The sequence below is a fragment of the Pezoporus occidentalis genome, unplaced genomic scaffold, assembly GCF_034315485.1.
Source record: "Pezoporus occidentalis ecotype Australia unplaced genomic scaffold, CSIRO_AGI_Poc_V1 ctg18, whole genome shotgun sequence".
NCBI classification, from domain to species: Eukaryota; Metazoa; Chordata; class Aves; order Psittaciformes; family Psittacidae; genus Pezoporus; species Pezoporus occidentalis.
The window spans coordinates 2158266-2182450 of record NW_026913640.1 but is presented as its reverse complement, the minus strand read 5'-3'; the positions used below and the strand labels follow the sequence as shown (position 1 = coordinate 2182450).

At 38.5% G+C, this 24185-nt stretch overlaps 1 protein-coding gene across 4 annotated transcripts in view; it reads right to left on the bottom strand.

Annotated features, from left to right (window-relative positions):
- Nucleotides 1-24185, bottom strand: part of DCLK1 (doublecortin like kinase 1) — a 243935-nt gene that overhangs the window by 92780 nt on the left and 126970 nt on the right. For all 4 annotated transcript variants that reach the window (XM_062615023.1, XM_062615019.1, XM_062615020.1 and 1 more), the window contains exon 4: nucleotides 22224-22323. In XM_062615023.1, coding sequence (XP_062471007.1) covers nucleotides 22224-22323 — 100 coding nt within the window. The remainder of the gene's footprint in view (nucleotides 1-22223; nucleotides 22324-24185) is intronic.

Genomic DNA, 24185 nt, shown 5'->3' with positions numbered 1-24185 from the left:
GCATGGGAGCCAAGACAGGAGAAAGTCAAGGAGTCAAATGGAGAACTGTGATTCTTGGGGAAAGAAATTCAAACATCACTTGGATGTGTGAAGTTCTACCAGTGATACCAGAGTCTTGGTGAAATAAGTAGCAGCTAACTGTCATGGAAATGTAGGGCTCCTCTGCACCTCCTGTACTGGAGGGAAAAGGCAGAAATAAAGTATCACCTAAACAGGTAGGGATGAACCTCAGAGGAAAGCATCCATTTGTATGGGAGAATTTCTGAAAGGAAATTTCATTTGTGGACAAACTGTAGTTCAAAGAAGACTATAAAGAATTTGGTCTGTTCTGTTATCTTTGTCTATCTCTGCACAACTTTCCACGTTAATGTATCTTAAGAGGGTATATGTGACATTTCCTTTTGCTAAATTACACCATGGAGAGAATAAAGAACCTAGAGTTGTACAAGAGATGTGCATTGTTCTTCCAGTTCAGCTTGGTGAGGAAACTTTTTAGATGAACAGAACTTTACATCCATCCTTGGTTTAACATAACACATTGCTTTCGATTACTATGGCAAATGAGCAATTAATTTCATTTAATCAGAAAGTTAGTTTAAATAATATGGAATATTCTATAGCATTAATATTAGATATTAGCTTTTCTATTTGTTTTTAAATTCTGCATAGATCCAGTCCCCAAAGTTAACTGCAGATCTTTTATATATGGACACAATTGTATCCAACAAAAGTTTTCTACATACATAGGTATCAACATTTTACGGCTCCCCTAGCAATTTGCAATGGAAAATGAATCTCTATGGAAGCAATAGAATTTGAGCATAGCAACATGTTGCTGATCTCCACAAGATTAATCTTACATCTCAGGCATAAGCCATTTTTTCTTTATGTACATAGGGGGTGGGAAAGTATGTGGTGATTTGCACTGCATGGGTACTATAGAAGTGGAGAACACCTACATAAAGCAAAAAGCCTTATGCTTCATTTATCTGGATTTATTCTACAATCTACCAAGCAACAAAGAGGACAAGGAACAGTCTTATCTGTTTTCCCCTCTTCATCTTACACAGAAAGGACACTAACCAATCAGACTAAGCTGTTATCAGGTACAGGACCTAGACTGACATTATGAGACGTGCAGCTCAAAAACTACCATCAGCTGCACAAACTCAAGTAAGAAGAGCAATGTTGCACACAGTAATAAGAACCCCTGCACTTATCCTAGTGAAGTCTGACCTTCCCTAAGCTACTTAATTTTTCTTCAAGTTTACCTGATCAAATACTAGCTATGTTGCACCTTTATTAAAATAAACCTGCATGAAAAACAACTATATATTTTCTCCTCAGATTCTGGGAAGCAACGCAGGGAGGCTACAGCAAAGGATTCTTTTAGCATATGCATTAGTAAAGAAAATCTATTAAAGTATGCTATGAAAATGAGCCAATAAACAAACCAGTCCTACCAACTTTCTTTCCACCAATTTACAAAAACATTCCCCTCATTACTTTGGAATTTCCATCACTTTCAACCTGTACATCATAGTGAGTACCTCAAAGAAACTGACCAAACTGGTTTAGTGGATAGCTAGCCTTCTTTTAATAACCTATCTTACATCTTAGGTTTTATGGTTTCTGTAACTAAATGACATTGATATATTTTCAACTTACGGTCTAGAGGACTAAATGTCTGAAAAGAGAAAATAACAAAAAGCAGACATTTCACAGTTTATTTCACTCTCTAAATATTTTTAGAACTTTTTAAACAGCAGATGTTTAATATGCGCACTTCATAACACATTTTCAGCTTTTACATCTTGATTTTCATTGAGTTACTAGGAATGGACCTTGACAATATATACTATCTGATGATGTTCCTCTTGGACTGTATTTGGCTGTAGAAAAACCTTCTAATAAGACTTCCTATTTTCCCCATCTTCTTTTAAATAATTAATTTTACATATTTATGCAATGATATTTTAGGGTTGCTTTTAATTATGTGATTTTGATTATTTATTTTTTTACTCTGAGCAGAAGAGGAAAATTAAATTTGGAAATAAGTCTTATGTAAGGAGTGTGAGTGAATACTTAAATGTCCACCTTTGTTAAATATTCCAAACCTGTAATTAAGTTTTGCTTTTTTGACAGCGAGTTTGCTTCTGCCACGAGTAGTACCATCAAAAAAATATTGAAAGACCTTGATATAATAAAATTTCTCCTACTAACATAAATACTCCCAGGACACAGAAGCTTTAACTGAGTAACGGTTTTGAAGACCATCTTTAACTATCCTACTCAGCCAGAAACAAATGCATTGTCTACCAGCTTCTTATCGCATCTTGAGACTTATTCTGACTACCACCTCTCTCCCCTCTTACCTAGGAGTGGGTTGGGGATTGGTTTGTTTTTGTGATGATACACTAAAGCAGTGAGAGAGTAGGAAGAGAAACTAGGAGATGAAAATGCAGGAGTTAACAGTGAAGATGCTACTGTGGAAAGTGTGATCAACAGTGTGTGATCTGAAAAGGGTCAGAGAGAAGAATGCAGCAGAGGGTTTGTGATATGGGAGGAATGGACAATTAGGAATTCCTGAGAAACCACATTTGATAAATTGAAAATAACACAAGCAACACTGAGGTTTACTGCTAGCAGTCACACTGTACTAGAAAACAGTCTCCTTTCACCACAGAGCTAAATTTCCCTGTTTCAAATGCATGCCATGTTGCAGTACATACATTAGCATTGTGAAGAGGTGTACTAATGACAGCAGAGGGCCAGATATAACTTGTTTTTTCAGTTCAAAGATGTCTATTGGCTTAAAACCAAATGCCAGAATTGTCTTCTATTCCAGGCCTCAGATTTAATAACATGATATGCACAGCTCCAACTTATCTTCTCATTCTACATCTTTCAAAAGCTTTTAGCTCTGCATAACTTGCTTTTAAAATGACCGTTTCTTGAACAGTTCAAACATCAAGTTACCTAAAACTTTCTTTTTCCTCTATAAAGTCATAACAAATAAAATATCTTAATAATATGATATTTCTTTTATTTATTTTTACCAAAATCAGCTCAGACTCCTAGACCTTAGAATCATAGAATGGTTTGGGATGGAAAGGAACTTAAAATCATCTAGTTCCAACTCCTGCTCCACAGGGAGACCTTCCACTAGACCAAGTTGCTCAAATTCTCATCTAACTTGGCCTTAAAGGCTGCTCTTGATAACACATTGAAAATTTTTGAAGATTTTCATAATTCCTTTTTGACATAAAAGATGTCCAGTACATTTTATTTCTTTATTATTTTTGCTTTGATGATTTACACGTTCAGACATCCCCAAGCACCTGAATTTTATGAGGACTTAGACCCTAGGGCTAATAACTGAAAAGTCCTAGATGACACAGCTGCATCGCTCTCTAGACACCATACTTAACAGATATCCCAATATAGAAACTGCAATGGTTTTCTTGTTGCTGTAATTAGCAGCACTATTTCAGATAAATTTTTTAAATAAAATACCAATTTTAAAATTTTGTGCTTCTGCTGAAGTGCATGTCAAGAAATGCACAAAGAAACACTAAATTATTCCATTCTGTGATTGATATTTAGCACATTGCCACATTTAAAAGGTAAGATATTCTGTGCGAAGAGCTTTTGTTTCTTCACAACTCACGTGTATAACATTGCTTATACCACATCATGAGCCTTCCTGAGAAAAACACATTATTGAGATTACATTCAGAGGAACATTACAGTTCACTGCAACTGAACATTCAATTCAGTGTTATAGCTGAAGCTGCTTGACACCTCCCATTATAAAACGCTGTTTACCAGTTGCTTATAAAACTTCATGAACACTTTAGCTGTGGGTTGAAAACTTCCATGTTTACTGTCTGTCTCCAGGCTGGTTTACTCAACTCTTAAGTCCTCAACTGATTTCCAGAACTCAGAAATTTTTAGGTGAAAATTTATTATTTGTCAGGTTAAAGAAGCCAGAGGAAGCAGGACTGGAATGGATCCCAAAACACCTGATTCCATAAAAATTCTTACTGATCAAGTAAGCAAAGATCTAGACAAAATACAAACCTGTAGAAGTGATTCATGTGATTAAAAGACTTCTTTAAAGGTCTTCAGACTTTACAGAGATATTTTCTGAAGATTCTGGCTGCACCATGGAGGACCCATCTCCTCTACAGCTTCTGCCCACTGGTGTGGGCATGCTGTACGTGATTAGGTGTGCCATTGTCTACAACCACCATTGAGCATCTCTCACTTGGACCCTTCAGGTGAGAAGCAGGACTTTCCTTCCAGTTTCTGTTCCTGATATCCCCAGGCTACTGCTATTTCTGGCATGGAAATAAGAACTGAAGGCTCACTGTTTTGTATACCTGGTGCTGTCCTATAAGGGATGGCAGAGGAAGGGGAAAATAGCCATGACAAAGCACCGAGGGAGCCAAAAAATGATGAAGTAAAACACTGTTTGATATGCAACCATAACCTGTGAATTCTTTAGCATCTGTGACCCTAATTTGCTTAATATTTGCATAGTATTATTACATAGTGTTTTGGATTAGTATTTTTTTCTTTTTTTTAGTTGAAGCATTTATTTGGATTTTTCCATGCACTTACATACTTATATAAAAGAGATGTTTAAAATTAGTAAAACTTTGCCAAATAACAAAATGCAAAGAAATGATCCCTAAGAAACAGAATCTGTATACTGGCCATTAAAGTTTTGTTCCCATTTGTGCATGCACACATACATACATCTATTCAGATGGTATTTTTAGTTCTTTCATTTTAGTGTCTCTGCTCTTATTATAGTCCAGTTATAGCTATTTACACACATCATTTCTATTTCTTCCCTTCTCTATCACAGACCACACATTACCACTCAGGGTAGAGGAAAACAAGTGCACCGACTGATTCATCTGGAGATACTTTGAAGGTAAAAGAGACAGGCTACAAAGTATTAGCATGAAATTTCTTAAGCTCTACCAGTTACTCATTACCATTTCTATGCAGTATGAACCATCCTCTGTCCTGTGACAAGGTGAGCCAGTAAAGTTGAGGCACTTTCCTTGAGTAAGGAGCTATATTCCAAGAAGGCACAGCTTCAACACTGTGCATAAAGCACAATGGTAACAGCTGTAGGACATTTGATAATCTCTTGGCATCTTACAGCTCAAGTATCTAACAACACAGATAATATATGCAAATGCTGGAAAAAAATGACAGTTTTCATACATATAAATCAACACCTATTCAGATAAAATTCTTCTAACATCCACACCCCCCCCCCAGACAATTACATTTTTATTTTGCCACTCCTAATCTGTGAAGCTATGGCTTCTAGCTAACCTATGCACTGTTTTATCATACAATCATAGAATAGTTAAGGTTGGAAAGGACCTTAAGATCATCAAGTTCCAACCTCCCTGCCATGGGCAGGGACACCTCACACTAAAACATGTCAGCCAAGGCTCTGTCCAGCCTGGCCTTGAACACCACCAGGGATGGAGCATTTGTAACTTCCCTGGGCAACCCATTGAAGTGCCTCACCACCCTCACAGCAAAGACCTCACTCCTTATATCTAACCTAATCTAAACTTCCTCTTTATATCCAATCTAAATTTCCCCTGTTTAAGTTTTAACCCGTTACCCCTTGTCCTATCACTACAGTCTCTAATGAAGAGTCCCTCCCCAGCATCGCTATAGGCCCCCTTCAGATACTGGAAGGCTGCTATGAGGTCTTCTCCTCTTCTCCAGGCTGAACAGCCCCAACTTTCTCAGCCTGTCTTCATATGGGAGGTGCTCCAGTCCCCTGATCATCCTCGTGGCCTTCTCTGGACTTGTTCCAACAGTTCCATGTCCTTTTTATGTTGAGGACACCAGAACTGCACACAGTACTCCAAGTGAGGTCTCACAAGAGCAGAGTAGAGGGGCAGGATGACCTCCTTCGACCTGCTGGTCACGCTCCTTTTGATGCAGCCCAGGATACGGTTGGCTTTCTGGGCTGCAAGTGCACACTGAAGCCGGCTCATGTTCATTTTCTCATCGAGCAGCACCCCCAAGTCCTTCTCCACAGGGCTGCTCTCAATCTCTTCTCTGCCCACCCTGTAGCTGTGCCTGGGATTGCTCCGACCCAGGTGCAGGACCTTGCACTTGGCATGGTTAAACTTCATGAGGTTGGCATCAGCCCAACTCACAAGTGTGTCAAGGTCCCTCTGGATGGCATTCCTTCCCTCCAGGGTATCAACCGAACCACACAGCTTGGTGTCATCGGCAAACCTGCTGAGGGCACACTCAATCCCACTGTCCATGTCAGCGACAAAGATGTTGAACGAGACCACATTGATCCCTGAGGGACACCACTCGTTACTGGTCTCCAGCTGGACATTGAGCCACTGACCACAACTCTTTGCGTGTGGCCAGTCAGTTAACACCCCAAAGTATAACATATTTAAGTCTGATATCAGATATTTAAGTCTGAGATTTTAATTAGCACTCTGTGGCTTTGAAATACCCAGGAGATACATATTACTGTTTCATTTCTTTTTTCCTTCTTCATTGCTGGGTTTGCAAATCACAGGCAACCTTAAAGAAAATGAGGCCAACTTCAACTACAGTAGCAATGGTGGCAGTCACATATTCTGCCTAGTTAGGCACTTCTAATACATGCAGGATGTGGTGTCTAAAGATGTTCTGAGTGGGAGGCCTGACAGCAATGCTTCTTCTAAAGATAAATGCACAGCAAGTGTATGTTGCAGTAGGAAGAATGCATTCAAGCTTTTTAAAATCATGTTTTAGGATAAGGATCTTTTTTCCCTCTCACTTTTCCTATTCTCATTGCATGGACATTGCTGTGTCAGAACTCATCACAGTACACCTAAGAATAACATTAAATATACACGACCAGTGTTTACTGGTTTATTGAAGCTGTTCCCATATATAAGGATCGCTAACCACTCCCACAAAAAATACACAATCTTTGTTCTACAGAATTTGTCAGTAAGGGAAAGCAGTAACAAGATGGCTACACAGAACCATATGTTCAGTTCTCCCATGCATACTACCTAAACCACCTTTTCCCTCAATGAATGTGATGGATGACCTTTGAACTCAAATCATCTTCCAGGAAGTGATTTTAGGAAATAATTACCCAAGAGTTAGTGAACTTGCTATCCTTCTGGGAACAGTTTTCTAAACTAGAGTCTGTAAATGGACTAAAATTGTTTGCTGCTGTGAATTCACAATGTCATCAGTAACATGTGAAAGTTCATACAGCCACTGAACTTACTATCCTGTATTTTTTATTGTGTCACATATGCCAAATTCCATTCTGTACTTTCTGCAGGAGTGCAGTGCAACGGAAACACATGTTTAAAGGGTACTTTGGAAAACACCAATTCAGAGGTACCCAGACAAGCTCCAGAAGTGGGCTGGTGTGAACCTCATGAGGCTCAACAAGAAGTGCAAGGTCCTGCACCTGCATCAATATCAATACAGGCTGGGAGATAAAGAAGTTGTGAGCAGCCCTGAGAAGGACTTGGGGGTATTGGTGGATGAAAAGCTGGACATGAGCCAGCAATGTGCACTCACAGCCCAGAAAGCCAACAACACCCCAATAAGGTCTCCATGGAGACCTTATTGTGGCCTTTCAATAGTTAAAGGGGTCCTATAAATAAGATGGGAACAAACATTTTAGCAGGGCCTATGGTGATAGAAGGGCTAATAGTTTTGAGAAGTATTCTTGCAGGTTATTTAAAAAGGAAGAAAAAAAGACCTGCACCTCATGTTAAGCATCTTCAACTGCCCATCCACCTAACTGTATCATAAGATTTACCAGAAGATCTTATTCTCATCTTCTCATCTTCTGAAGATGCTCATCTCCAATGATCAGTAATATCACTGAAGAAAGATTTGAAACAGATGTCTTATGGATGAGTTCAGGAAGACTATTTCATATGTGTGGAGGAGGAGAGGGAAAGTAAGTTCTGGAAAACATGGGGAAAACTGGCCACCAATGCTAAGAATATTGTGGAAAAGCATATACCATTTTGAACTGTTCAGAAGAAAGCTATGTGCTGTTAACTCACTCTTAAGGGACTTCTGTGTCATTTAGAGGAGAATTATGTTCTAATCTCATTCAGGAAGCATCCATTACGCATGTTTAGAAGTTTTCCTTGTTACCTGTTGGGGAGATTAACTGCTCATCTGGAAACTGTCATAGCTAACATGCTAACATAGTCTTACTAATCATAGACATTTTTTATGAAATTATGTCTGCAAGTGACTTCTTTTCCAAACTTGCTATATACAGAAAAAACATTTCAGAAGCTTGGTCTCTTAGGAAAGCAGGAATGGTGACACCCTTTCAACTGAACTATTCTATTCTGCTCTTTCTTGAAGAACTTTATGTACTATTTCAAACTGACATTCATTGCTCCTTTCAAATATATGAAAACTATGTGAAGAGTTAATGTGAAAACACAGATCTAGGTACCGCAATTTACTATACATCATAGAAAGCTGGTCTGCTGCCATCCATTTGAGAGCCTGGAGAAAGTAAATCCCCCTTATATGTTCCAGTGATAAAGAAAAAAAACCCCATGGGTATGTCAATATTCTGGGACAGCAACAGGAACCATACAAACTGTATTCAGTATATAGTCTGGTAATTTAAAACATGAGTTACGAGAATGAAAGCACTTTTTTAAATCTTTTAGATGGGTGTTTTGTTAAAAGAAATAAGGTTGCTGCCCCATACTATTCAGGCAAAACCCTCCTTAAAGTTCAAAACCTCCCCTAACAAAATGCCTGTAGCTTAATGGAGACTATTTTTGTGCTTTAAAAAGGAAACGGCATTTACATTCAACTGCAGCAATATAATTTGAACAAGTAACTATCCATGGAGTTTCCATCATGGAAACAGAGTTGCCTAAAAGCAGGTAAACATCTCCTGAAGAAGTTTTCACTACTGACTTTATATGTCTTCCTCTTCCTGGTACCAACTACTGAACCTCCTTATTCAGGTCTTCCATTTCAACAAGTTCTATCTATCTTGGAGGGATCTAATCAACTCTCCGAACGGAAGTTGGCAAGAGGATGGGGCCAGACTCTTCATAGTGGTGCCGGGCAATAGGACAAGGGGCAATGGGCACAAACTGAAACACAGGAAGTTCCACCTGAACATGAAGAACTTCTTTACTGTTAGGGTGACGGACCATTGGAGTAGGTTGCCCAGAGAAGTTGTTAAGTCTCCTTCCCTGGAGTTTTTTAAGAGCTGCCTAGACACAATCCTGTGTGACTCTGCTTGAATAGGGAGGTTGGATTAGATGATCCCCAGTGGTCTCTTCCAGCCTCAACCATTCTGTGCATCTGTGATTTTCAGCATCAAGGATCCACAAATAATTCATTCTTAATGTATGGTGTGAAAGGGACTGTGATAAACATAATAATCTGCAAGGTCCCTTATGGTCTTTCATATCCTGTAATTTCATGTATTAGATCTTGAAATAATTAACCTGTCATGGTCTCAGGCTAGAAGCATTTGTCTTTCCCTTTATAAAGAAGAGGCATAAAGAATATTTAGGAATATTGCACTTGAGCTTACAAAGACTCCTGTTTTGCACTGTACCCATATGCTTCAGTTACTTTTAAAAAGCTCAAAGAACTAGTATTGTATCTCCGTACTACAAACCACTCCAGCTATGTATAGCAATATCTCCACCAATAAGTGCCTCTCATTGAGGGAATACAGGTGGCCTGCCAAAAACCTCAGGCTGTCGAAGATGTGAGGGACACAACCAGAACAGCCATAAAACATCATAGATGTGAATAACAAACATTGGTATGCAGCATGTCCTGTACAGGAGGACATGAGCTGATAAGCAGGGATGGTGTGAATTGTAGTGTTAGAACTGATCAGTACAAAAACAAGGCTAGTACAAAAACAAGGATAACAGTTGAATAGTTAAGATCTAAAAATAGCTTGTCTAAAAATAGCTTATGTGATTTTGTATAAACATGGGAAGAAAGTCAGTAAAAGTGATTCAGTTTGCACACGCATACTGTCTCCGTCTCATACTTTGTTGCACCTCATCTATAACGAGTTCTAAATATCTACTAAGCACCTAGGTCAAATTCAGAGTTGGAAATAACGACATCATAAAAGTAAGAAGAGGAAATACTCAATATCCCACCTCACTAAAGATGAAAGCTATTATAGCACAATGCAATGCAAATTATATTAGCGCTCAATGCGATAAGAATCCAGGGAATGCAATACCTCAAAATAAAGCAATTAATTAGATTAATCTCTAACACAACACAGTATCAAGGAACCTCTTATCTTAGCGCCACGAGGATGATAAGGGGGCTGGAGCACCTCCTGTATGAAGACAGGCTGAGAAAGTTGGGGCTGTTCAGCCTGGAGAAGGGAAGCTGCATAGAGACCTCATAGCAGCCTTCTAATATCTGAAGGAGGCCTACAAGGATGCCAGAGAGGGACTTTTCATCAGGGACTGTAGCGATAGGACAAGGGGTAATAGGTTCAAACTTAAACAGGGAAAGTTCAGGTTAGATATAAGGAAGAAGTTCTTTACTGTAAGGGTGGTGAGGCATTGGAACAGGTTGTCCAAGGAAGTGGTAATTTCTCCATCCCTGGCAGTGTTCAAGGCCAGGCTGGACAGAGCCTTGGGTGACATGGTCTAGGGTGAGGTGTCCCTGTCCATGGCAGGGGTTTGGAACTAGATATCTTAAGGTCTGTTCCAACCCTAACTATTCTACGATTATATGATTCTATGTCCTTACACTAGACTGTAGACACATGCTTCCTCTTGCTTCCTACCTCTTCAGTTTTATGACTCCTGCATTCCTGCCTGCAAAATATAAGAGCACTTGTTTTGGAGTGGAAAGTGTGAACCAGCGCCAGTAAGAATCACACTATTTCAGCCTACCAGGAAGTCATTGGTTTCAGCACCCAGTATAGCTCAATCAATGTGTAGGTGTTTAGGCTAATTATAGGCTTGCCCATGACAAGAGTATCAGGTATCAGCAACATGTTTGCTATTCTGTGCTACCTTGCTATGTACTTACAACACTTACTATGAAAATAACACCATGTTTGCTTCGTTTCTTGCAGGTTTTCCTCTCATCTTGTCATTTACCAAACTTCATCCAACCATACATTTAAAACAGTGTTATCACAGAGCGGGAGAAAAGCTGTTGGCTCTTCCATACCATTCCTCTGTCTTCATTATGAAAAGCTGTACCCAAATCTAGTCCAATTTACCAATCACCAATTATGCTCTTCCCTAAAGAATGCAATTATTCTGAATTCAGGCCTGTGTAACAGGTCTGAATACGGTTTTGGTTCGCAGGAACACATAAGTAGGTGTACACTGCTTGTAATGGGTAGGAAAAGGAAATGAAACTTTCAAAACATTGAAAAAAATAGAGAATGAATTATAATAACTATATTTTTGTTCTTTTTAAACTGTTATGTAAGTGTCCACTGCAGTAAGTTTGGTTTTAAAGAAAGTTAAACAGGCACGCACGGGCTCTCTTGCAGCAAATAAAGTTATTTTACATACCTCAAGGAATTCAGAATATTACAGATTGTTTTTTTTTCTAGTTAGTCCCTCAAATATTCCTGTATTACAGTACTGAAAGCTAGTAGGCAGCAATTTTTAAAGAAGAAAACCATAAAGTGATTTTCCCTGAAGAAATAAAACCACGTGGTATTTTCATAGCTATTTAAAAACAGCAATACTTGGCATGCCCTTAATAAAAAGAATGTCTACAGTGTCAGGTATTAATAATTTGAATGTTTTTAATCAAATTTTCATGTACACAAGAAAAAATATTGAGCGGCACCTTAAGAAAAATATCAAATAAACCAGAGTCAAAGGAGTCGACAAATGATTACATGAAAAAAGTAAAACTGGAGATTTGGACAAACTTATTACAATACAGACCTCCTCAAAAGTTCATTTCTACAGACAAAATCCTCATGCACCAAACAATTATATACAGCACTCTTACTAAAGCAAAACACTGTTATATGTTGACATTAAATCCGCTTTCACACCTGGACGAACATGCCTCGCACATTAAGCTGTGCTGCAGTGTGGGCAACAAAACCCGCCTGCACATACGGGCACATATAATTGCCAGCCCACCCACATTTTTGCCTCTTCTACCTCCACCATGGTATTGCTACTTTCAGCTGCAGTGGACTTACCACAGCATTGCTTTACCTATCAACAGAAAATCCAGAAATCAGCTTCCTGAGTTAAAAAAACCTGAGAACTTCAGGACTGTCTCTAATTTATAAAATCCCTGGGCAGCTTTTGTCACTAATATTAATGGGTTCTCCTTGAATGCTATCTAGTTCAGGCAATTAAATTTTTCTGTAATTATTTAGATAAAACTAAAGTAATCAGGCTGAGTCATCCTGGCAACAGGCTAACAGTGGATAGCTGGAAAATATGGTTTGACTAAGAACATCTGCTAACACCACAACACTTACTGAGGTATGTAAAGTTCGAATGACTTTTTTTTTTTTTTCCTCGGAAAGTTTAAATAATGGCAGATTGAAAATTCATGTTAGGCTGGAAACAGCCCATGAAACCATCTTTCATTCTGTATATCACAACATACTTCAGAGACTGTTCAGAGGAGTGTTTTGAAGTTTACAGATGAGATTGTTCATAAGGCTGATGTCCTAAAGAGCCTTTTTATATTGAGTATGGGAACTAGATCAGTAAAGAAATAATAGACAAGCTTTAATAATATGAATTTCTTTTGCTTTACAGGAAGGTGTGGCAGCATTAAATTCTGTTACTATCTTAGTAGCATATACAAACACATTTTTTCCTCGACAGTTACAGGTCTTATATGCACAACACGATGCATTTTGCAACTGACTTCGGCATTCTTCTTTAGGATTAGTAATTTTGATTTCTCCAAAGATTCTGATCAGACAGGATGTTTCTCCCTCATTATATATCTTTTTTTTTCTCACTATATATCTTTTTTTTTTCATTATATATCTTTCTTTTTTTTTCTGAATACAGAGGCAGAAATATTGAAATAGTGTATCTGTCATTGCTACGCTGTATAATGACTCCATGACATTTTGTTTATTGGTTGTGGGTTTGTTTTTTTTTTCAATGTCCTCATCTGGCTAAAACCTTTATCTAATTTAATTTACTTTGCAAAGTCAAAATCAGCACAATTTTGGAAAATACGACTATGTGAACGTTTGATGCTTAGGCTGAGGTATAAACTTCTTTACTGACCAGGGAGGTTACGAATGCTCCATCCCTGGCAATGTTCAAGGCCAGGTTGGACAAAGCCTTGGCTGAGATGGTTTAGTGTGAGGTGTCCCTGCCCATGACAGGGGGGTTGGAACTAGATGATCTTAAGGTCCTTTCCAACCCTAACTGTTCTATGATTCTATGAAACACAGCTGTTTTGCAGAGGTCTTCTACCAGCTGTGTTTGCAGGACAGTAAAACTCTTTATGCTTGACATACTTGTGTCTGTATACACAGCATCTCAGTAAATATGTATGAGTATATAAATACAAATACCTGTCACTGAGGTACTCAGTTTCTGATTTGAACACTTTGAAATATTATCCAAGTAGGCTAAGATTGAAAAAAAAAAAAAAAAGGCCCTTAAATTTTCCTCATATTCCTTCAGAAAGTTTCTGCTTTCTAAAAGCTAACAAACTCTACAGTTTGAATAATCATTCTCTTTTTGAAAGATTTTGCCAGGATAAGAGAATCTGTGGATGGCTCTGGCATTAAAAAAATGTGTACACACTTACTCAAGACATGACAAAACTCCAGGTATAAAGTCTGTATCTAGTATGAGAAGTAGAAAATTAAATGGACAATTTAAGCAGTCCGATTTTATTGATGATGGGTAGAATCTATTCTTAATACAAATATCTCTGATACAACCATACTACCCAACAAACCAACAGGTCACCAGGACACATCCTAATACAGTTTACCAGACAGCACAGTTCAGTTTCTCAGACTGAATAATGATGTGCTAACATTACAAGAACTACTCATCTTGAAGCTGTCTCATACAAACTAGTAATAGCTCAAGAAAATGGGTCTAAGTTGCTCACTCAAAGGATCTCCTACAACAGGACTACAGGGTACATCTTTTCAAAAATAGAATAGATTCTAATACTTTCCAGCATTGGAAAGGATCTGCAAACTGTGAAAAACACAAATATACTTGCCAAGATACTGTTCACCAACAGCCATTTTACCAAGCTAATCAAAGACAACGAAAAGTACAAATATAACCATGTGGGAAAGGTAATTCCTAACATCTCTGATGTTAAACTCCCCTACGCTTGTTACCAAACTCCACGACAGACTCAGTGGAGAGGGTTATAATATACAGCTACTGTCTGCTGATTTCATCATCATTGGAACTGGAAAAACAAAAGATAAAGTCTCTCCAGAAAACACTCAAAATTAATATCTTCCTCTAAGGATACAGATTGAACATACAAGCTCAAAACTCAACCTGTGGCCTATAAAAAATTATACAAATTATACAAACAGTGAACTAGGATCAAAGGCTGTAAAATAAAGCAACTTCCATGAAAGAAGAGATAGCAGACAGTCAAATTAAGAACTCAAGTGCCAAGATCTACCCTGTTATGTCTAACAAATTTCTCCATTACTTCCCCAGAACTGAAAGTTTGTTTATAAAACTGGTCATAAAAATTGGAATGACACTCTTTGCATTTGGGTATACAACTGAGATGTTTGGGAAACTAGTTTAAAATATGGTGTTAGAAAAATCATCTCCTGAACCAATCTGATTAATCTAAATATTCCTCTGGTAAGATTCAGTTCAATAAATTACAATACAAAAATAAAATGAAAGATCAAAAATATCAAAAGTTATACAAAACCAATAAATGCATTCTGTCTACTCTGTTATTAATGACATATTAACATTACTTGTTATGAATAAAACCTCACATACATTAAGATAATAATACTGATGATGCTTAATAACAATTTTTCTTTTATTTAAAAGAAGCTGAAATTTTATATTATAAATAACCAATAAAAATGCAACTTAATTAATATGCAGCTATTACTGAGAAATGCTTGATATTTTTGGACTCAAAAGTTTTGGTATTTTTATATCCAAAATCAGCTTTACCATGGAAAATTGCTAAAGAAACATGCACACTCAAAATTCCTTATGCAAATGAAGTGGGATTTCCATCAGTTCTAATTTATTGAATGGTGTTTCATTCATGCTATTTTTAACAGATATCAGAGAAAGCAAATACTGAAGAAAACATATTGAAGAACATTTGGTTAAAGGAACACAGTGAATTGGCATGAACTGCAGTCTTACTGTTTGTCTAGTTTCGATGAGAGACTTTCATTAGTTTTAAGTGACCATGATTTTTCCTACTTATACATACAGGCAACTTTTTCATAGCAATATTGATGAAAAGTGATAAATATGCAAATATCAGCAAGTTTGCTGATGACACCAAGTTGTGTGGTTCGGTTGATACCCTGGAGGGAAGGAATGCCATCCAGAGGGACCTTGACACGCTTGTGAGGTGGGCTGATGCCAACCTCATGAAGTTTAACCATGCCAAGTGCAAGGTCCTACACCTGGGTCGGAGCAATCCCAGGCACAGCTACAGGTTGGGCAGAGAAGAGATTCAGAGCAGCCCTGTGGAGAAGGACTTGGGGGTGCTGCTCGACGAGAAAATGAACATGAGCCAGCTGCAGTGTGTGCTCACAGCCCAGAAAGCCAACCGTATCCTGGGCTGTATTAAAAGGAGCGTGACCAGCAGGTCGAAGGAGGTGATCCTGCCCCTCTACTCTGCTCTTGTGAGACCTCACCTGGAGTATTGTGTGCAGTTCTGGTGTCCTCAACATAAAAAGGACATGGAACTGTTGGAACAAGTCCAGAGAAGGGCCACAAGGATGATCAGGGGACTGGAGCACCTCCTGTATGAAGGCAGGCTGAGAAAGTTGGGGCTGTTCAGCCTGGAGAAGAGAAGGCTGTGTGGAGACCTCATAGCAGCCTTCCAGTATCTGAAGGGGGCCTATAGCGATGCTGGAGAGGGACTCTTCATTAGAGACTGTAGTGACAGGACAAGGGGTAACGGGTTAAAACTTAAACAGGGGAAGTTTAGTTTGGATAGAAGTTCTTTCCTGTTAGGGTGGTGAGGCACTGGAATGGGTTGCCCAGGGAGGTTGTGAATGCTCCAACCCTGGCAGTGTTCAAGGCCAGGTTGGACAGAGCCCTGGGTGATACGGTTTAGTGTGAGGTGTACCTGCCCATGGCAGGGGGGTTGGAACTAGATGATCTTAAGGTCCTTTCCAACCCTAATGATTCTATGATTCTATGATTCTATACACGCATGCATGGTGAAGACATGGGGAAAGGGAAAGAAGAGATAGGCACTACAGTATAAATCTGGATTGAAGAGTATATATATAATCTTCTTGAAAGCTCTAATGTCATTATTCATGTCTATAAATCTACTAGACAGAGGGAGCTAAGATTTATGATTTAAGTGACCAAACTTTCACTGCTAGTGATGCTTAGGCAGAAAGGTGAGAAACAATATCTCAAATAAGTAGACTTGAGAGACAGAATATATTCAAAGCAAATAGCTTGCAGACAGCAGATACAGAAATGGACTTAGGTAATCAAGAACATATCTTCTAAAAGAGAAATCCTGCATAGAAAAAACCTGAAGTTCTGTGAATGTGTTTTTCATGTGGAAAGCTCATTTGACTTAAGCATTACTACAGATTTTATTTCATGAGCGCCACATGATATTCTATTACCAGCCACCTGATGATCATGAGAACATGCTGATACTGTTCTCAGTATTTACATGCAGATCAGCATTTGAGGCGAGTCATACACACACTACCCTACAGACAAGTATTTCTGCACAGCCAGAGGCAAGCCTGGGGTGTGGGCCAGGGGAAGGAAGTACTTCCAGCATGGCTGGATGCAGGTAGTCTCAGTGAGGGGATATTCCCATCATTTTGGAGAAAGTTGTGAAACTGTCACACTGCTGGATAAAAGAGAGACCCCATTAATGTCCTTACTGGGAGGAAGAGAACAAGGACAAGCAGTAGCATGACAGATGGTAGGGAGCTGAGAGGGCTGTTCAAGTGTCTAAGGCATTATGAGAGGGTGGAGATGAAACTGGAGGTCTTGGAGTACGAAAATAAAGGGGACACTGGAAGCAAATCCACAGGACAAGCAGCTTCTTTCCTTCTGCCCTTTTTGAACCATTAGCCTAAATGGTACTTACAGTCAGAGGACTGGTCCCCCCTGCCTGCATTTGTTTCTGCCTCATACACAGAATATCCGTCTCCAAGGCCCAGAAGTTGTTGACATTTGAAAATATCACACTGCACTGGAACACTTTATATCTATGCCTCTGTTGAAAGCAAAGTTATATCTCAAAGTCCCCAGAACCCACCACTACTTTCCAATTGCCAAAGCACGAGTTTTTAATGAGGACAGAGTAAGTCAGCCAGCATGCTCTCTACTCCGAAGTCCAGCCAAAAGCTGCTTAACACATCAGTCTCTGTCCTATAAATCAGGGTAGACAAGGACTATAACCAATTTCCCCTTCCTCCCTCTTTTAGGAAGGACAGAGTAATGGAGGTTACAGAAACCTGATAGTTATTAACAGGGATAAACATGATACTCCTGACCGTAACTGCAGTTACTGAATCAGATGCGTGTGCACGCCTCCACGTGCACATGCATATGTGTGGACATCACAGGACTCAGATTTTCCTGGCAAATTATCTGCTGCTGGCAAGATGAAGCAGTAACACTTCTGGCACAGAGATACTGAGCTGAGGGCTAAGATAGGCCAGCAAAGTCAAAGTGAAATTAGGTTTCAAAGATCCTAGTCTTAATTTTCTCCTAGAAGAGACTCATTCTCATAATTGTTTTCGTAACAATAACATGTGCTCTTGGCAAGCAATCTGTAGTTGTTTTCACATCCAGACATTCTGGGCTCCTTATACTCTGCTTGGAGGCAGACACTGGCTTTGGTCAGCTGAGATCACATACTTTTTACATGATGAGTCTCAGTATGTGATGAATTCTGTTATACTTGGGTTTCTGCAACTCTTAAGCTTCCAAAGAACTCAGCCAACATTAATTAAACATAAAAAAATAATTTAATTTAAAAAAAACTAAGTAAGTCTGATACTGCCATCTGCAAAAACTTTCATCTTTGACAGTGCTAAGAGAAATATCCATATAAGCCAAGGAGATGTTCTTATTTAGGGACAATCCCACGAGTTATTTACACTGCCAAATCCTGTTTAGGTGCCTAAATAATAGCTGATTACAAATATATTTGTGAGCTTGGCCTTTAAACCTTAATCTTTGCCAACACACAGCTGAGAGCTATAGAAAACCATCCTTTGACCTCTTCTTCAAAAAGAGCTAAAGCAAAATTGGGATTTCTGGGAAAGCTTCCAGAACTGCAAGCTAACAATGCCTGAAGCAGCCACTGCCATATTCTACACTGAGGATCTTTTCTTACAAGCTGGCAGATGTAATGCATGCTTCATTAATATAATGTTTTTGTGCTTACACTTCCCTTTCTATGAAAGTAGCATTGCCACTGATACTTGACAAACAAGGAGTATTTACTTCTTAATTTTAGGGTCATTCCCATGCATCTTCATGTCCCATCTGCAACTCTCTTGGTAGAAGTGTGTGTGGCTATTGTATCTATTGATTAGGTTGAATATGGAGATGATTGCTAGGAATTATGATGTGGGTGGTGCCTATTGATTCTGCACTTCCTGTTATAGTGCTCAATATGAAAACCATCTGTCTATCAAGGAAGAGAGTAGAAACTGCAATGTATGTGCCAACTGCTTGTTTTTCTCTTTGATAGTTCCCTAATTAACTGGCTTTTCTTAACTGATTGCCAAGGGGATGTGCAGTGCCTCTTCCTGAAAAGACATAAAACAGAGAAGGGACATAATAAAAAGGAGGAACAAACTCTCCTTCAAGGACAGGTTTAAGCCTAAACTCAAAACAAAGATAAACAAGATAAAATTGATGTGGTTTATGGAAGTCCACAGAATTTTCCAAAGAAAAACAAATCATCTGTTTCCCAGGTTCACAGTGGATAAGAAAATTAGTAATCGGTTTCATTTATAGCAAGGGAATCTGGGGTAAGATAGCTGAAAAACAGTGAGGAGAGTTCACCACTGTCAAAGAATGTCTCAGGAGGTTAGATTCCTCCTCATCAGAGCCATTAAAGCATCATGTTAGATGTGTATGTCAGAAATGAAATGGGGAATGTTAATCCCACACCTAGACAGAGAGATTGATTCACTGACTTCTTCTAGACTGTTTCTAAATTTCTGATTCTATGGCTTTTAAAAGGTGTTATCCCGTGCCAGAAGCAAGCCATGGGAGCAGGATAAAGACAACTAAAAATAATTCAGACTCGTGAATCTTTAGACTTTTCCTTTCTGATAGGGTGGAATTAATTGCACCCTAAAAGTTTTTAAGCAACTTTAGAGAAATACAATGTAACTAAGAACAGCTAAATCAGGGATACAGATCCCTTTACAAAAGCAAACCAGACATTTCTGGAGCATAATTCACAGGAACTGTTCAAAACACGCACCTTCAACTGAGTCAATCAAACATCTACCATCTACCTTGTCAATAGGACTAAGTTTTATCTACTGGGGAAGAAATCTATTGGGACTGGCTCAGTTGCAGATACATACTCTCGACACATGGTGTTAGTTAAAAATAATCCCAGTACAGGCGACTGGTTTTCCAATCCCAGAAACTTTGTCTCTCGCTCACCTCTAGTATCAGGAGGCGACAGGACAAAGGCATTCTTCCTCCTTGATAATTCCCAAAAACCCATAGCCCTGATTGTTTAAGCATTTATTCTTTCTCCTTTTCTTTCCCACCTTCAAATTTTGCTTTTCTTTATTTCTTGAGCCCCAACACCTTAACTGGCTGAAAGTGGGAAATGCTGGAGGGATGTGGTGACAGAGAACAGCACAGTGTTGCTTCAAGCTGCTTTACAGGGAAGCAGAGTCAAGGTTTCCAAGCCTTGCACAGTTAGACACCACTTACTAATAATTTTAATGTTCTCAGATTAACTATGAGGGACACATGGACACATAGTGTGGTCACACAGACTTCATTTGCCAAACAAAACAAAAGTTGAGTAGTTTTTTAATTCTCTCTCCAAATCTTGTTCCCACCTCAGAGAAGCCTAACTAGATGTGTACCTAGTTGGTACATCAGCTATTAATGGCAAGCAACCTAAACAAGTTTTCTGATACTAAACTTAGTCGAAAAAATATCCCAAAATAGTTGATGTACACTTCACAAAGGAGTTAGAGACAGTCTGGAGTCTAATTTTCTGCTCTTTCTTTGCTCCTGTAGTCAAAACAGTCAATGTTCACTCAATCTTTAAAGCAAACACAACAAATTGCTGAAATTGGACTTTCAGCCTAGATTCCAAACTGCTGATTTTCTTTTTTTTTTCCCCAGTTCAGCATAATATGGTTTTAAGCACCAATGTTCCAGAGGAAGTAGTGCTTACTCAAAGAGATAGTGATATGTCAGACAAATAAAGACTAGGCAGAGTCAGGTTGTCTGTACTTTGACACTAGACATCCAAAAAAGTGCTCCGTACTTCAAAAAGGGATTTAGACAAATCTGCTGTCATCATTTCTCCCCGAGTCAGCACTGGAAAAATGCCACAGGATTCACTGGGAGGAGATACTAGGCAGCCACCAGTGTCATCTTTCAGATAAGAGACACAAGTGAATCCAGACTGTGCAGTCAGCTACCTGGCACTCATTAAATGCAAGGACAGCTGTGCTGGCCACATTACCACCTAGGAAACCCCTGTGCTACACAAGTATGTCCCCATTTCCTTTCTAATTCCTGTCCTAACGATGGCTAAAGTTACCTTTCCACATTTTAGCTTAGAGGCAAGTACAATTATGGCAAAGAACAAATCTGCTGCACTATTTAATTTTTATTTCCATATTATAAGGTCCTCTAGAAGAGGGCAGAATGTGTGCTTGCATCTGGTTGTGCCTGATACAAAATATTGTTCCTTTGCAAGTAGCAAAGATACCTCCTTTTCCAGGCTTACCCTTCAACTCACAATGTAAATTCTGCACCAGTTGGCTCCTTCTGCTCCTACACAAGCTAATGGAGCATTTGTCTGGATCCATAAACCAAGAACTCTTCCAGTTTCACAGGTTAGTCAGGGAAGTACAATTGCACCATCTTTCATTTTGAATGTTAATTTGCATCAAAAACAGTGATGAAGTGGTGAAGTTAAATATGCACATGATGACTATGAAAGAAGTTACTACTGTAATAAAATATTTTCTGATTTTCCAGTCAGCTGTTGAGACCTTTGATATTTCAAAAAAAAGGATGAGAGAAGTTGATACCAGTGGATTACAAACATACCCTGGACTGAGAGAGACCGCAGGGGCAATAAAACCTTTGCTGGGTCTTGCAAAATGCACAAATCTTATAGATTTTTTTCTTGTTACTGAAGTTTCTAAGTTAGGAAAGCTATTTGTAACAAAAATGGTATTTGCGAATCAAACATATATTTTCCTTAAAGGATTACGTACACTGGTTATATTATTGTATGAGTCAACCTCTGAGAAAAAAGAAAACTCCCTGCATTGTCTCAGATTACTTTGTCTCAATTTGCTGATTATCTTTCACACAGAATTTTATCTACCTTCCTTTATCATATTACCTGTGGAGCATTATCTCTATCTCAATTGTAAGGACTGTAAGGTTGAAAAATTGTAATAAGGAAAAAGAATAAACTCAAAGAAAAATTAAGCACAAAACTCTATGCAAGAATTTGCAAAAAAGGAGTTCCACCAAACACACGACTACTCTCTATCGTATATGAAATTCAGGTTGAAGTAGTACGCTGCACAGGCAAATATGGTTCCCTTGGCAGCTTTACTGTTGCTTTCAGTTACCTCTTATTTTCAGTATTTAGTATTTAAAGAATAAAAATATTAATGCTCTTTCTGAAATTAATCTAGGTCAAACAGTTTTGGCTTAATTAGCATGATATAGAAATCTGCCCTATACTCTGGTTGTAAACATTTTAAAAATACATCTTACCACTTTCATCCAGCAAGAAATCATCCTGGTAACGGAACTTTTCTGGTCCACACGCAATAAAAATGTCATCGTCGCCAAAGAAATCCTGAAGGCACATCACCTGCAAGCAAAAAAGAAAGAAAGACATTGTATGAAATACCTCATAACCGGAATAGTAAGAAGAATAAACTCCTCCTTGTCCCCATCTGCATGAAAACTGTTCACTTTTAACGCTAACAACAGAGCTTCATCTCCAGATAAATTTCAAAGCTGTGGTTTGACCATCCGTTATAAGAGAGAAACGCTTTTATAAACACTGCAGGAAGAGAGATAAGACAGAAAGCCATAACTGTCACATTTAATACCTGATGCATCAATGGGTTATGAGGTAAATGCCTTTTGTTTATGCACAAGGTAAGGGTACGCCATTCAGTAGTTACTGGGTAATTAATTTACTTTTGAGCCTACATCTCTATCCTTCGGTGCACTGAAACAAGGTTACAGCTTTATATGCAGAATGAAATGTAGTTATTGCAGTAAAATCTCCCTGACAGGGCATGAAACTTATATGGGTGAACTGAGTCTCCCTAACACACTCTTCCTCTTTGCCAGCAAAATCAACGTGAAGTCTCTTTGAAGGTGCCAACATGAACAACCAGGTGAGCTGGGAATGATACTTATAGTATTGAGTAAAAGATAATCCCTTTCCATTCCCAAATATGAATAGCCAACATTATGTTGGTATTGAATTATTGTCCATGCATGAAATTTACAGGGAGACCTTATCACAGCCTTTCAACAGTTAAAGGGGGAATATAAGAAAGATGGGGACAGACATTTTAGCAGGGCCTGTGGTGAAAGGACAAGGGCTAATGGTTTTAAACTAAAAAAAGGGTAGATTCAGACTAGATATGAGGAAGAAATTTTTTACAAGGAGGGTGCTGTGACACTGGCACAGGTTGCCCAGAGAAACTGTAGCTGCCCCAGGCCTGGAAACATTCAAGGCCAGGTTTTACGGGGCTGTGAGCAAACTGATTTAGTTGAAGATGTCCCTGCTCATTGCAGGGGGGGGTGGACTAGATGACCTTTGAAGGTGCCTTCCAACCCAAATGATTCTATGATTCTATGATTTCTTTACAATAGCTTCTAGTTCACGACACTACCTAACAGTTTAGTATTTCCATTCACATGACTTCATATTATTATTCTTAAAAAAATCAGTAACTTTCTCCAAACCTGACTTCTTTGGATGGACACACCGATTCATTTTTTGACAATTTAAGAAAAAACAAATTATTTATCTGATTACCTTTAAAAAAACAAAGATGCTTGGTAAACTCTGTGTCTGCTTCACATCTACAAGGCGATTTTAGAAGTCTGTATTTGCTTACTTTTACACAATGTTTTGTAATTAAATAATGTACAAATGTTTGAACATGATAATTTCACAAATAAATTTCAAGTGTACACACGGGAAAGTAACACATTAAGAATCTCTAAAAATTAACAACATAGTTGGGAACAGTTCAGCTGAGCCAGACCGCCCCCTCATAAAAAGCTGGGGGAGGGAAAGTCAGCTTTTAAAGCATACAAAAACACAAGTGAAAAAATTAGATAATGAGATTTTGCCAGATTTTGGCATAAAAACATGCACCCCCCCAAACTGCAACAACTGGTATCTAGAGGTTATAAAATTCATATCATGCTTCCCGGAAACGTGCCTGAAGGCTTTGGCTTCTACAACAGTGACAAGCTTCTATGCTGGAAAAATCTTGAGGAAGAAAAATTGTGGCACTTGTCATGACTTGCTTGCAGAATAAAATTTGTCATTAAAACTGTTTTAAAGGTAGAACAAAAGCAAAAGAAAAAACAGGAAATAAAGAGAAGAACAACTAGATGAAGTAAATTAACTGCAAAGAGATAAAGGTACTCCCAAAATTATTCTTTCCTTAAGGAATGCACATAATTTTAAATTCAGATCCA